A 14,924-nucleotide genomic window follows, 5' to 3' on the forward strand; every position below is an offset into this window, starting at 1 on the left:
TATGTAAAGTGCTTTGAGTACCGGCAGGTAGCTTAGTGGTTAAAGAGCATTGTGCCAGTAACCAAAAAGGTTGCTGGTTCTAATCCCAGAGCCACTAGGTGAAAAATCTGTCGAGGTGCCCTTGAGCAAGGCACTTAACTCTAATTGCTCTGGATAAGAGCGGCTGCAAAAAACAAAAATCTTTAAAAAATAGAAAAGCGATGTGTGGACGTGGGCACGTTTTACTATACTTGTCAGTGCCAAAAGTCCTCACAAGAATAGTAAACCAACTAAAAATCAGAGAAGTGAGGACATTTTGCCGTCCTCAATGTAAAAAGGCTATTTTAGGCTTAGGGGTTAGGTTTAAGGTTAGAATTTGGGTTGAGGTTAGATCAGAGTTAGGGGGTTAGGTTTAGGGTTAGGAGTAAGGGTTTAGGTTTAGGGTTAGGTTCGGGAGTTAGGTTTAAAGTTAGGGTTAAGGTTAGGGCAAGGGCAAGGGTTAGGTTTAGGGTTAGGGGTTAGGGGAAATATGATTTTGAATGGGAATCAATTGTTTGTCCCCAAAAAGTCCTCACAAATACAGTAAGACATAGCTGTGTGTGTGTGTGTGTGTGTCGTAATTTTCCACCAGAGGATCTTATGATAGCTCCAGTAATTATCTGAACTGCAGAGGCTATTGATAAAATCATGCTGGTGTACTTCGATGTGACTAAACGTCTGCATTTGAGAGCCAAGTGTTACACAATGTTTCACATTGTTCTAATCTTGAACAGGCAAGCCCTCTGAACTGTCTGCAACATAGTGCAGCAACATTGACAGATGTTCACTATGTTGACAAGGGAGTGTGACTGATGGTTGGCACTGTAGCGATGCAGTTAGTAGTGATTTAGCACCAGAGACAGACAGCACCAGAGACAGACAGCACCAGAGACAGACAGCAGCAGGCTGCAGCTTCCCCAGCTATTATTAATATAATAATAATATATGCCATTTAGCAGACGCTTTTATCCAAAGTGACTTACAGTCATCCATGCATACAGTTTAACGTATGGGTGGTCCCAGGAATCGAACCCACTATCCTGGCGTTGCAAGCTTTATGCTTTACCAACTGGAGGCTTTCAACAACCAAAGTGTTGCTTAGGTCACTTGTGGACTTATTTGACTGCAGTGCAACACATGTTTAAAGGTTAACACTGTGATTTACAGTAAGAAGGTAAGAGGTGCACAACTCCAGGCCTCTAGGACCACAGTCCTGCTGATTTCTCCTCCTGGCACTTTACTAATCAATACATGTTGTTGTTGGGCTGGAGAGTGCACACACACCTGGCCATCCCAGGTCTAAATCAGTCTCTTATTAGAAAGCAAGGTAGAAAAACAGCAGCGCTGATACTGCTGCCCTAAAGGACTGGAGTTGTCAAGGCAGGCCAAAGGAACTTACCTCTTTGACAAACCACTGGCAGAAGGCTGGTCCGATCCACTCCCTTGCATGGACCCCACAGTCTATCCACACTGCCTTCTTATAGGTCCGCGTTCTCTTTCCTAACTAACAGGACAGGACACCAGTCAGTTAACCAACATTGTGTGTGTGTGTGTGTGTGTGTGTGTGTCTCCTACCTGAAGCACATAGAGGGGCCTGCCTTCATATGACCTCCCTATAGAGAACATGTCCACCAGGTGAGGATGGGTCCTGTTGATCTCAAACATCCAACTCTGGATCTGGGGAGAGAAACACACAACTTTAAAAGATTTGAATGATATGGTCATTCAGCCATTAGAATGTCGGCCCTATAACACTACACCTACACATCATACTTTAACGGCAATTAATCTTAGTTGTGTGCACGCACACACGCACACACACACGCACACGCACGCACACGCAAACACACTTATCCTGGAGCTGATCTGGCTTCACATAGGGCCCCATTGTGGTAATATAACCCTTCAATTCCTTCCATGTGTCTTCACACTCAATAACCCCCATGCTTTCCCTTACTCTAACACACTATACAGACGCTTAATCGAACAGTCCTGGACGACGGAGGTGATGGAAACGTAAGTATTTTCACCTCTCTGGAATGGTATGTATATTATGGCCCTGCTACACAGAGATCGTACAGATGGTGAATGTAAATTGATGTTTTCTGTGTGTGTGCATGCGTGCGTGTGTGTGTATCAAATCAAATCAAATTGTATTTTCCACATGCGCCAAATACAACAGGTGTAGACATTTCAGTGAAATGCTTACTTACATGCCCTTAACCAACAATGCAGTTTTTAAGAAAAAAATTAAAATAGCAAATAATTAAAGAGCAGTAGTAAAATAAAATAACAGCAGGGAGGTTATATACAGGGGGTACCAGTACAGAGTCAATGTGCCGGGGCACCGGTTAGTCGAGGTAATTGAGGTAATATGTACATGTGGGTAGAGTTAAAGTGACTATGCGTAAATAATAAACAGGGTGTGTGTGCGTGTGTGTGTCTCTTAGCCCTGTATGTCTACTGTGTGTGAGAATAGGTTCAAAGCTGTGTAATGATAATAACAAGTTGCTGAAGTCTTGCTGAAAGGCTCCCTGGTTCCCCCTACCTCACAGGGGAATGCATGCGGACCGTGGCACTTGGGCTTTCAGATTCAAGATTCAGAGGGCCGGAAGCAAATGCACACATCTCAAATACTCCTAGTTGCACTGGGAAAATAAACAGCCAAGAGCTGTGTGTGTCTGTACTGAAAAGTGTGTGTGTGACTGTGTTAGTGTGTGTGTACAACTCTAAACAGTGTGTTATCATGTGAGCAATGAAGTAAATGAGAGAGTGGGTATGTGTGTGTGTGTGTGTGTGTGTCCCACCTACCTCGTCCAGAGAGTGGTACACCTCATAGTCATACTGGGATTCAGACCTCCTCTTGCGGGAAGAGCGATATCCCGTCTGCTTTTCAATTTCCTTCTGAAGGTTAGATATGAACACCCTATGGAGAGAGAGAGAGAGAGACAGAGAGAGAGAAGGAGAGGGAGAGAGAGAGAGAGAGAGAGAGAGAGAGAGAGAGAGAGAGAGAGAGAGAGAGAGAGAGAGAGAGAGAGAGAGAGAGAGAAAGAGAGAGATAGAGAAGAGAGAGAGAGAGAGAGAGAGAGAGAGAGAGAGAGAGAGAGAGAGAGAGAGAAGAGAGAGAGAGAGAGAGAGAGAGAGAGAGAGAGAAAGAGAGAGAAAGAGAGAGAGAGAGACTAGTGTGAGTCTGATGGTTACATTGTTTTATGGGAAACATTTTTCCTGAAAAGCCCTTTCTTGTCTTGGTATTTCTATGGTCTAAATTACAGAGAAACAATCCAAACAACAAGAAAAAGTAATTGGTGCTTCGGCTTTAGATAACTGCAAGTACAATAAGCTTTGGGGGTGAGGAAAAAAGGCAGAGAGAGCAGTGACTTTTCCCTTGTGTGGAGAGACAGCTTGCAGACAGTGCTGTTGTGTGTGAGTGTAAGAGCTCAGCAGCCCTCTGGAAGTAAATGAACCTCTGCTGTCCATGAAGAGAAAACGAAATTTGTTGTATTCGATGAGTCACATTCTTCTGTCACTTATTTGGTAGAAACTATTCTCATAGCATCAGAGAAGGCTGAATAACTTTATTTCTCTTCACAAATGAGTACGTTTTTAATACTATTGTCATACACTAGCTCAGCTAACATTGATGAGAAAACAGAAAACTGTGGACAGAAATGAAAGTGGTTGAAAGTGTGACATTTTAGGAATCACTACACACAATTGTATTTCCCCAGCTACGATTAGATATTTTAGTCCCCTCTCATGTGAACCCATCACCCATAGCTTTTCTCCTCTAATACAGACTGGCTCTCAGACTGTCAATATTGAAAGCCATCAACTCACCATCCTCAGGTCTGTGTAGCCTCTGGCCCATACAATATAACATAATATAGATCTGAAAAGTCAAAGGAAGTAGAGCTGAGAAAGACAGAGATAGGGGGGAAGAGAGAGAGAGAGAGAGAGAGAGAGAGAGAGAGAGAGAGAGAGAGAGAGAGGCCAAACCACACGACTAACAACATTGGACACTTTATGGAACACAAAGCCTTCACTATCTCATCCTGGAATATCCAAGGCCTGAGGTCATCTTCCTTTGGCTTAAAGAGCAGGAACCTGGACTTGACCAAAGAAATTAGAAATACAGACAATGTCATCCTACAAGAAACATGGTATAGAGGAGATGGACCCACTGGTTGCCCTCTAGGTTACAGAGAGCTGGTAGTCCCATCCACCAAACTACCAGGTATGCTAATTAGGTATAGAGCAGACCTAGCTCTCCATTAAATTAATCAAAACAGGAACATTTTACATTTGGCTAGAAATTTAAAAGGAAATGATCTCAACAGAGAAAAATGTCCTCCTGTGTGCTACCAATATCCCCCCACTAGAATCCCCATACTTTAATGAAGACAGCTTCTCCATCCTGGAAGGGGAAATCAATCATTTCCAGGCCCAGGGACATTTCCAGGCCCAGGGACTAGTCTGTTGCGACCTAAATGCCAGAACTGGACAAGAACCTGATACACTTAGCACACAGGGGGACAAACACCTACCTGGAGGTGACAGCATTCCCTCCCCCATATGCCCCCCTAGGCACAATTACGACAACATAACCAACAGAAACGGGTCACAACTCCTGCAGCTCTGTCGGACGCTGGGTATGTACATAGTCAATGGTAGGCTTTGAGGGGACTCCTACAGTAGGTACACATATAGCTCATCTCTTGGCAGTAGTACTGTAGACTACTTTATCACTGACCTCAACCCAGAGTCTCTCAGAGCGTTCACAATCAGCCCACTGACACCCCTATCAGATCACAGCAAAATCACAGTCTACTTGAACAGAGCAATACTCAATCATGAGGCATCAAAGCCAAAGGAACTGAATAATATTAAGAAATACTATAGATGGAAGGAAAGTAGTGTGGAAACCTACCAAAAAAACAATTAGGCAACAATAAATTCAATCCCTTTTAGACAACCTCCTGGACTAAATGTTTCACTGTAATAGTGAAGGTGTAAAATTAGCAGTAGAAAACCTAAACAGTATATTTGACCTCTCAGCTTCCCTATGAAATCTAAAAATGTCAAGCAGATAATCTAAGAAAATTAACAACAATGACAAATGGTTTGTTGAAGAATGCAAAAACCTAAGAAAGAAATTGAGAAACCTATCCAACCAAAAACAGAGACCCAGAAAACCGGAGCCTTCGCCTTCACTATGTTGAATCACTAAAACAATACAGAAATACATTACGGAAAAATAAGGAACAGCATGTCAGAGATCAGCGCAATGTAATTGAAGAATCCATAGAATCTAACCACTTCTGGGAAAATTGGAAAACACTAAACAAACAACAACACAAAGAGTTATCTATCCAAAACGGAGATGTATGGATAAACCACTTCTCCAATCTTTTTGACCCTATAACAAAGAACAAACAGCAAAAACGTATACATGATCAAATACAAATCTTAGAATCAACTATTAAAGACTACCAGAACCCACTGGATTCTCCAATTACATTGAATGAACTACAGGACAAAATACAAACTCTCCAACCCAAAAAGGCCTGTGGTGTTGATGGTATCCTAAATGAAATGTTAAAATATACAGACCACAAATTCCAATTGGCTATACTTAAACTCCTCAACATCATCCTTAGCGCTGGCATCTTCCCCAGTATTTGGAACCAAGGACTGATCACCCCAATCCACAAAAGTGGAGACAAATTTGACCCCAATAACTACCGTGGGATATTCGTCAACAGCAACCTTGGGGAAATCCTCTGCATTATCATTAACAGCAGACTCATACATTTCCTCAGTGAAAACAATGTACTGAGCAAATGTCAAATTGGCTTTTTACCAAATTACCATACGACAGAACACATATTCACCCTGCATACCCTAATTGACTGTCAGGGCGTGTTGTAGGTGTAGTGTAGGAATCAAACGCAGGACGCAGACTGAATGTTCCAAAGGCTGTATTACTGGCCCAACACAGGCAACAGGACAACTAAGCCCGACAGCAAAACCCGCACGAAGGCGAAAGGTAAATGCGCACTAACAGGTGCGACAAAATGTAACGGTGCACACACAAGTGCAAATAAGCTCCAGCACAGTGGAGAAATACGCTCAACCGAGCAAAACACAAACACTGACGGAAACAATCACACACAACACTAGACAAACACAACGAGAAACTTATAGGACACTAATTACGTCAAAACAGAAACAGGTGTGGAAACAAACAGACAAAAGCAAACGAACATGAAACATCTAGCGGTGGCAGCTAGAATTCCGGAGACGACGAACGCCGAAGCCTGCCCGAACAAGGGAGAGAGGCAGCCTCGGCCGAAACCGTGACAGTACCCCCCCCTTGACGCGCGGCTCCAGACGTGCGCCGACTCCGGCCTCGGGGACGACCAGGGGGACGCGGCGCAGGGCGCGTCGGATGCCTCCGATGGAACTCCGTCAGGAGCGACGGGTCCAACACGTCTCTCCTCGGCACCCAGCACCGCTCCTCCGGACCGTACCCCTCCCACTCCACTAGATACTGGAGACCCCCCATCCGACGTCTCGAATCCAAGATGGATCTCACGGAGTACGCCGGTGCCCCCTCGATGTCCAACGGGGGCGGAGGGGTCTCCAAGATCTCATCTTCTTGGAGTGGGCCCGCTACCACCGGCCTGAGAAGGGACACATGGAACGAGGGGTTAATACACTTATACTCCACAGGTAGCTGTAATCTATAACATACCTCGTTCAACCTTCTCAGGACTTTAAATGGCCCTACAAACCGCCGACCCAGTTTCCGACAGGGCAGGCGGAGGGGCAGGTTTCTGGTAGAGAGCCAGACTCGATCACCAGGTGCGTACACCTGTGCCTCACTGCGGTGGAGATCAGCGCTCGCCTTCTGACGTCGGAGGGCCCGCTGCAGATGGACGTGTGCAGCGTTCCAGGTCTCCTCCGAGCGCCGCGCCCACTCATCCACCGCAGGAGCCTCGATCTGGCTCTGCTGCCAGGGTGCCAGAACCGGCTGGTAACCTAACACACATTGAAATGGAGTTAGGTTAGTGGAGGAATGGCGTAGGGAATTCTGGGCCATCTCGGCCCAGGGAACGTACCTTGACCACTCCTCCGGCCGGTCCTGGCAGTATGTTCTGAGAAACCTACCCACATCCTGGTTTACGCGTTCCACCTGCCCATTACTCTCCGGGTGGTACCCCGAGGTGAGGCTCACCGAGACCCCCAACCGCTCCATAAACGCTTTCCAGACTCTGGAGGTGAATTGGGGACCCCGATCAGCCACAATGTCCTCGGGTACCCCGTAGTGCCGGAACACATGGGTAAACAGTGCCTCGGCAGTTTGCAGGGCCGTAGGAAGACCCGGCATGGGGAGCAAACGACAGGCCTTAGAGAACCGGTCCACAACGACCAGGATGGTAGTATTCCCTTGGGAGAGGGGAAGGTCTGTTATAAAGTCCACTGAGAGGTGGGACCATGGCCGTTGTGGAACGGGCAGGGGTAGCAACTTACCCCTAGGTAGATGTCTAGGCGCCTTACACTGGGCGCACACCGAGCAGGAGGAAACATAAACCCTCACATCCCTTGCCAACATGGGCCACCAGTACTTGGCACTAAGACAGTGCACTGTCCGGCCGATACCCGGATGTCCAGAGGAGGGTGACGTGTGAGCCCAATAGATCAATCGATCCCGAACCTCGAGCGGAACGTACTTCCGACCCTCCGGGCACTGTGGTGGACTAGGGTCGGTGCGTAACGCCCGCTCGAGTTCAGCATCGACCTCCCACACTACCGGTGCCACCAGACACGACTCAGGCAGTATGGGAGTGGGCTCCACGGACCTCTCCTCCGCGTCATACCGCCGAGACAGCGCATCTGCCTTGCCATTCTGTGACCCAGGGATGTACGTGATCTTAAAAGTAAACCTGGTCAAGAACATACTCCATCTTGCCTGGCGAGGGTTCAGCCTCCTCGCCGCCCGGATGTACTCCAGGTTACGGTGGTCCGTCAAAATGAGGAAAGGGTGTTGAGCCCCCTCAAGCCAGTGCCTCCACACCTTTAGAGCCTGTACCACGGCTAACAGCTCCCTGTCCCCTACGTCATAGTTCCGCTCCGCCGGACTGAGCTTCTTAGAATAAAAAGCACAGGGGCGGAGTTTAGGTGGCGCGCCAGACCGTTGTGAAAGCACGGCTCCTAAACCGGCCTCCGACACGTCCACCTCTACTTGGAACGGCAAAGAGGGATCCGGATGCGCCAGCACCGGGGCCGAGGTAAACAGGTCCTTCAGCCTCCCAAACGCCCTGTCCGCCTCGGCCGACCACTGCAGACGCACCGGACCCCCCTTCAACAGAGACGTGATGGGAGCTGCCACCTGTCCAAAACCCCGGATAAACCTCCTGTAGTAATTTGCAAACCCCAAAAACTGCTGCACCTCCTTCACAGTGGTTGGTGTTTGCCAATTACGCACGGCCGACACCCGGTCTACCTCCATCCTCACCCCTGACGCAGACAACTGATAACCCAAAAAGGAGACCGACTCCTGGAAAAACAGACACTTCTCTGCCTTCACATACAGGTCGTGCTCCACCAGCCTCCGCAACACCCTGCGCACCAGGGCCACATGCTCGACACGGGTAGGTGAGTACACGAGAATGTCATCAATGTACACCACCACCCCCTGCCCCTGCATGTCCCTGAAGATCTCATCCACAAATGATTGGAAAACTGATGGAGCGTTCATCAACCCGTATGGCATGACCAGATACTCGTAATGGCCCGAGGTGGTACTAAAGGCTGTTTTCCATTCATCACCCTCCCTGATGCGCACCAAGTTGTACGCGCTCCTGAGATCTAATTTCGTGAAGAAACGCGCCCCATGCAACGACTCAGTCATGGTCGCAATCAGCGGGAGTGGATAACTATACTTCACCGTAATCTGATTGAGACCACGGTAATCGATGCACGGACGCAAACCACCATCCTTTTTCTTCACGAAAAAGAAACTCGAGGACGCGGGGGAAGTGGACGGCCGTATGTATCCTTGTCTCAGCGATTCGTCTATGTAAATCTCCATAGCTTTCTTCTCCTCCTGAGACAGAGGATACACATGGCTCCGTGGGAGCGCAGCTCCTGCCTGGAGGTTTATCGCACAATCCCCCTGCCTATGGGGTGGCAACCGCGTCGCCCTCGCCTTACTAAACGCAATAGCCAAATCCCCATACTCAGGTGGAACGTGCAATGCGGGCACCTGGTTTGGACTCTCCACCGAGGTAGCCCCTACGGAAACGCCCAAACATCTACCCACACACTGAGCAGACCACTCCATCAGAGCCCTCTCCTGCCACGAAATCGCTGGGTTATGGGTACTCAACCAGGGCATGCCCAGCACCACCGGATACGCAGGAGAGTCAATCAGGAACAGCTGAATCATCTCCTGATGATCCCCCTGCGCACACATCCTAAGTGGCGCCGTGACCTCCCTGATTAAGCCCGTACCCAACGGACGACTATCTAGGGCGTGAACGGGAAAAGGAACATCAACAGGAATGAGGGGAATCCCTAACGCTAAACAAAACTTTTTATCAATAAAATTCCCAGCCGCACCTGAATCTACCAGCGCCTTATGCTGGGAATGAGGTGCTACCTGTGGAAAACGTACAGGCATACAAAAATGGGCAACAGTGAGCTCTGGGTGAGTGGGGCGCCTACTCACCTGGAGGGAATCCCCAGTGCGGGACCTGTCGTCATCTCCCCTAGGAGGCCATCCCCAGCACCTAGCCGCGGTGTGTCCTCCCCGACCACAGTTGGTGCAGTGGATGGACCCCCTAGCCTGCCGACTCCTCCTCTCTCTAGCGCCAGCGCCCCCGAGCTCCATAGGACAAGGCTCGGAGGCGCTGGAGGGTGGAATGGACGGACCCTCCACAGGACGTCCGCGGGTAGCCAGCAGGGTATCCAGCCTGATGGACATATCAACCAGCTGGTCGAAAGTGAGGCTGGTGTCCCTACAAGCCAGCTCCCGACGGACGTCCTCTCGTAGGCTGCATCGGTATAGATCGATGAGGGCCCGATCATTCCACCCTGCATCTGCCGCTAGAGTACGGAATTCGAGCGCGAATTCCTGGGCACTTCTCCTCCCCTGCCGGAGGAAGACCAGACGCTCCCCCGCCGCTTTCCCCTCCGGGGGATGGTCAAACACCGCCCTGAAGCGGCGGGAGAACTCGGTGTACGTAATCGTCGTGGCGTCGATCTTCCTCCACTCCGCGTTGGCCCACTCCAACGCTTTTCCGGCCAGACAGGAGATCAGGGCGGACACGCTCTCATGCCCTGAAGGTGCCGGGTGCACTGTGGCCAGGTATAGCTCTACCTGGAGCAGGAATCCCTGACACCCAGCCGCGGTCCCGTCGTAGGCCCTCGGGAGAGATAGTCGGACTCCTCGAGGTTCCGGCGCTGGAATGGGCGGGCTGGCCGATGGTGCTGGCAGGGCGGGCGGCGGTGGAGGCGAACCCCAGCCTCGGAGTGTGGTAATCACCTCCTGCAGGGCGGTCCCCATCTGCAGGAGCTGCTCTTGCTGGTCCCGAACCTGGGCTTCCAGTCTCGTCTGGGCTGCTTCGGCTCCTGCTGATTCCATTAGGGTGTGTGATTCTGTCAGGGCGTGTTGTAGGTGTAGTGTAGGAATCAAACGCAGGACGCAGACTGAATGTTCCAAAGGCTGTATTACTGGCCCAACACAGGCAACAGGACAACTAAGCCCGACAGCAAAACCCGCACGAAGGCGAAAGGTAAATGCGCACTAACAGGTGCGACAAAATGTAACGGTGCACACACAAGTGCAAATAAGCTCCAGCACAGTGGAGAAATACGCTCAACCGAGCAAAACATAAACACTGACGGAAACAATCACACACAACACTAGACAAACACAACGAGAAACTTATAGGACACTAATTACGTCAAAACAGAAACAGGTGTGGAAACAAACAGACAAAAGCAAACGAACATGAAACATCTAGCGGTGGCAGCTAGAATTCCGGAGACGACGAACGCCGAAGCCTGCCCGAACAAGGGAGAGAGGCAGCCTCGGCCGAAACCGTGACATTGACAAATAAACAAACCAAACCAAAGGCAAAGGCAAAGTCTTTTCATGCTTTGTTGATAAAAAAACATATTTTGACTCAATTTGGCATGAGGGTCTGCTATACAAATTGATGGAAAGTGGTATAAAACATACGAAATTATAAAATCAATTTACACAAACAACAAGTGTGCGGTTAAAATTGGCAAAAAACACACACATTTCTTTCCACAGGGCTGTGGGGTGAGACAGGGATGCAGCTTAAGCCCCACCCTCTTCAACATATATATCAACGAATTGGCAAGGGCACTAGAACAGTCTGCAGCACCCGGCCTCACCCTACTAGAATCTGAAGTCAAATGTCTACTATTTGCTGATCATCTGGTGCTTCTGTCCCCAACCAAGGAGGGCCTACAGCAGCACCTAGATCTTCTGCACAGATTCTGTCAGACCTGGGCCCTGACTGTATATCTCAGTAAGACAAAAGTAATGGTCTTCCAAAAAAGGTCCAGGACCACAAATACAAATTCATCTAGACACCATCGCCCTAGAGCACACAAAAAACTATACATACCTCGGCCTAAACATCAGTGCCACAGGTAACTTCCACAAAGCTGTGAACGATCTGAGAGACAAGGCAAGAAGCGCCTTCTATGCCATCAAAAGGAACATAAAATTTGACATACCAATTAGGATCTGGCTACAAATACTTTAATCAGTTATAGAACCCATTGCCCTTTACGGTTGTGCGGTCTGGGGTCCGTTCACCAACCAACAATTCACAAAATGGGATAAACACCAAATTGAGACTGCATGCAAAATTCTGCAAAAATATCCTCAATATACAACGTAAAACATCAAATAATGCATGCAGAGCAGAATTAGGCCGATACCCGCTAATTATCAAAATCCAGAAAAGAGCCATTAAATTCTACAACCACCTAAAAGGAAGAGATTCCCAAACCTTCCATAACAAAGCCATCACCAACAGAGAGATGAACCTGGAGAAGAGTCCCCTAAGCAAGCTGGTCCTGGGGCTCTGTTCACAAACACAAACAGACCCCACAGAGCCCCAGGACAGCAACACAATTAGACCCAACCAAATCATGAGAAAACAAAAAGATAACTACTTGACACATTGGAAAGAATTAACAAAAAAACAGAGCAAACTAGAATGCTATTTGGCCATGAACAGAGAGTACACAGTGGCAGAATACCTGACCACTGTGACTGACCCAAACTTAAGGAAAGCTTTGATTATGTACAGACTCAGTGAGCATAGCCTTGCTATTGAGAAAGGCCGCCATAGGCAGACCTGGCTCTCAAGAGAAGACAGGCTATGTGCACACTGCCCACAAAATGAGGTGGAAACTGAGCTGCACTTCCTAACCTCCTGCCAAAGGTACAGTGAGGGAAAAAGTATTTGATCCCCTGCTGATTTTGTACGTTAGCCTACTGACAAAGACATGATCAGTCTATAATTTTAATGGTAGGTTTATTTGAACAGTGAGAGACAGAATAACAACAAACAAATCCAGAAAAACGCATGTCAAAAATGTTATAAATTGATTTGCATTTTAATGAGGGAAATAAGTATATGACCCCTCTGCAAAACATTACTTAGTACTTTGTGGTAAAACCCTTGTTGGCAATCACAGAGGTCAGACATTTCTTGTAGTTTGCCACCAGGTTTGCACACATCTCAGGAGGGATTTTGTCCCACTCCTCTTTGCAGATCTTCTCCAAGTCATTAAGGTTTCGAGGCTGACGTTTGGCAACTCGAACCTTCAGCTCCCTCCACAGATTTTCTATGGGATTAAGGTCTGGAGACTGGCTAGGCCACTCCAGGACCTTAATGTGCTTCTTCTTGAGCCACTCCTTTGTTGCCTTGGCTGTGTGTTTTGGGTCATTGTCATGCTGGAATACCCATCCACGATCCATTTTCAATGCCCTGGCTGAGGGAAGGAGGTTCTCACCCAAGATTTGACGGTACATGGCTCCGTCCATCGTCCCTTTGATGCGGTGAAGTTGTCCTGTCCCCTTAGCAGAAAAACACCCCCAAAGTATAATGTTTCCACCTCCATGTTTGACGGTGGGGATGGTGTTCTTGTGTTCATAGGCAGCATTCCTCCTCCTCCAAACACAGCGAGTTGAGTTGATGCCAAAGAGCTCCATTTTGGTCTCATCTGACCACAACACTTTCACCCAGTTCTCCTCTGAATCATTCAGATGTTTATTGGCAAACTTCAGACGGGCATGTATATGTGCTTTCTTGAGCAGGGGGACCTTGCGGGCGCTGCAGGATTTCAGTCCTTCACGGCGTAGTGTGTTACCAATTGTTTTCTTGGTGACTATGGTCCCAGCTGCCTTGAGATCATTGACAAGATCCTCCCGTGTAGTTCTGGGCTGATTCCTCACCGTTCTCATGATCATTGCAACTCCACGAGGTGAGATCTTGCATGGAGCCCCAGGCCGAGGGAGATTGACAGTTATTTTGTGTTTCTTCCATTTGCGAAATCATCGCACCAACTGTTGTCACCTTCTCACCAAACTGCTTGGCGATGGTCTTGTAGCCCATTCCAGCCTTGTGTAGGTCTACAATCTTGTCCCTGACATCCTTGGAGAGCTTTTTGGTCTTGGCCATGGTAGAGAGTTTGGAATCTGATTGATTGATTGCTTCTGTGGACAGGTGTCTTTTATACAGGTAACAAACTGAGATTAGGAGCACTCCCTTTAAGATTGTGCTCCTAATCTCAGCTCGTTACCTGTATAAAAGACACCTGGGAGCCAGAAATCTTTCTGATTGAGAGGGGGTCAAATACTTATTTCCCTCATTAAAATGCTAATCAATTTATAACATCTTTGACATGCGTTTTTCTGACAAAACATACAAAATCAGCAGGGGATCAAATACTTTTTTCCCTCACTGTATGACCATATTAGAGACACATATTTCCCTCAGATTACACAGACCCACAAAGAATTTGAAAACAAATCAAATTTTGAAATACCACAGTGTGCCATCACAGCATCAATATTTTTGACCTGTTGCCACAAGAAACAACACCATTGTAAATACAACCCATATATTTATGTTTATTTATTTTCCCTTTTGTACTTTAACTATTTGCACATCATTACAACACTGTATATAGACATAATATGACATTTGAAATGTCTTTATTCAACTTTTGTGAGTGTAATGTTTACTGTTGATTTAGTTAATTTTTTATTTCACTTTTGTTTATTATCTATTTCACTTGCTTTGGCAATGTAAACATATGTTTCCCATGCCAATAAAGCCCCTTAAATTGAATTGAGAGAGAGCGAGAGAGAGACAGAGAGAGAGAGAGAAGAGAGAGAGAGAGAGAGAGAGAGAGAGAGAGAGAGAGAGAGAGAGAGAGAGAGCGAGAGAGAGAGAGAGAGAGAGAGAGAGAGAGAGAGAGAGAGAGAATGTAGTATGGAGTCCACTCTCTACTAATGCCTTTACCAAATGGAACAAACATCCTATCGAAATACTGCATGCAGAGTTTTGCAAGAGTGTATTGCAAGTGCAAAGAAAAACTCAAAATAATGCATGTAGAGCAGAATTGGGCCAATACCCCCTCCTTATTCGAATTGAAAAAAGAGCCATAACGTTTTACAACCATCTAAAAACAAGAGACCCCGAAAAATTTCAGCACACAGCCTTACAATGTCAAGAGATGAAACAAGAGAAGAGTCCCCTCAGCCAGCTGGTTCAGATCACTAACCCAAACCAACCCCATAGAGCCTCAGGACAGTACTCAGAAAATCTGGCCCAACCAAATTATTA

At 47.5% G+C, this 14,924-nt stretch overlaps 1 protein-coding gene across 1 annotated transcript in view; it reads right to left on the reverse strand.

Moving 5' to 3' along the window:
- Window positions 1-14,924, reverse strand: part of cpa6 (carboxypeptidase A6) — a gene marked incomplete at both ends in the record, with an annotated part of 49,781 nt that overhangs the window by 5,693 nt on the left and 29,164 nt on the right. The window contains 3 exons of the mRNA XM_084146206.1: window positions 1,418-1,522; window positions 1,594-1,695; window positions 2,830-2,944. Coding sequence (XP_084002332.1) covers window positions 1,418-1,522; window positions 1,594-1,695; window positions 2,830-2,944 — 322 coding nt within the window. The remainder of the gene's footprint in view (window positions 1-1,417; window positions 1,523-1,593; window positions 1,696-2,829; window positions 2,945-14,924) is intronic.

This window comes from Coregonus lavaretus (genome assembly GCF_964263955.1).
Source record: "Coregonus lavaretus genome assembly, chromosome: 2".
Lineage (NCBI taxonomy): Eukaryota > Metazoa > Chordata > Actinopteri > Salmoniformes > Salmonidae > Coregonus > Coregonus lavaretus.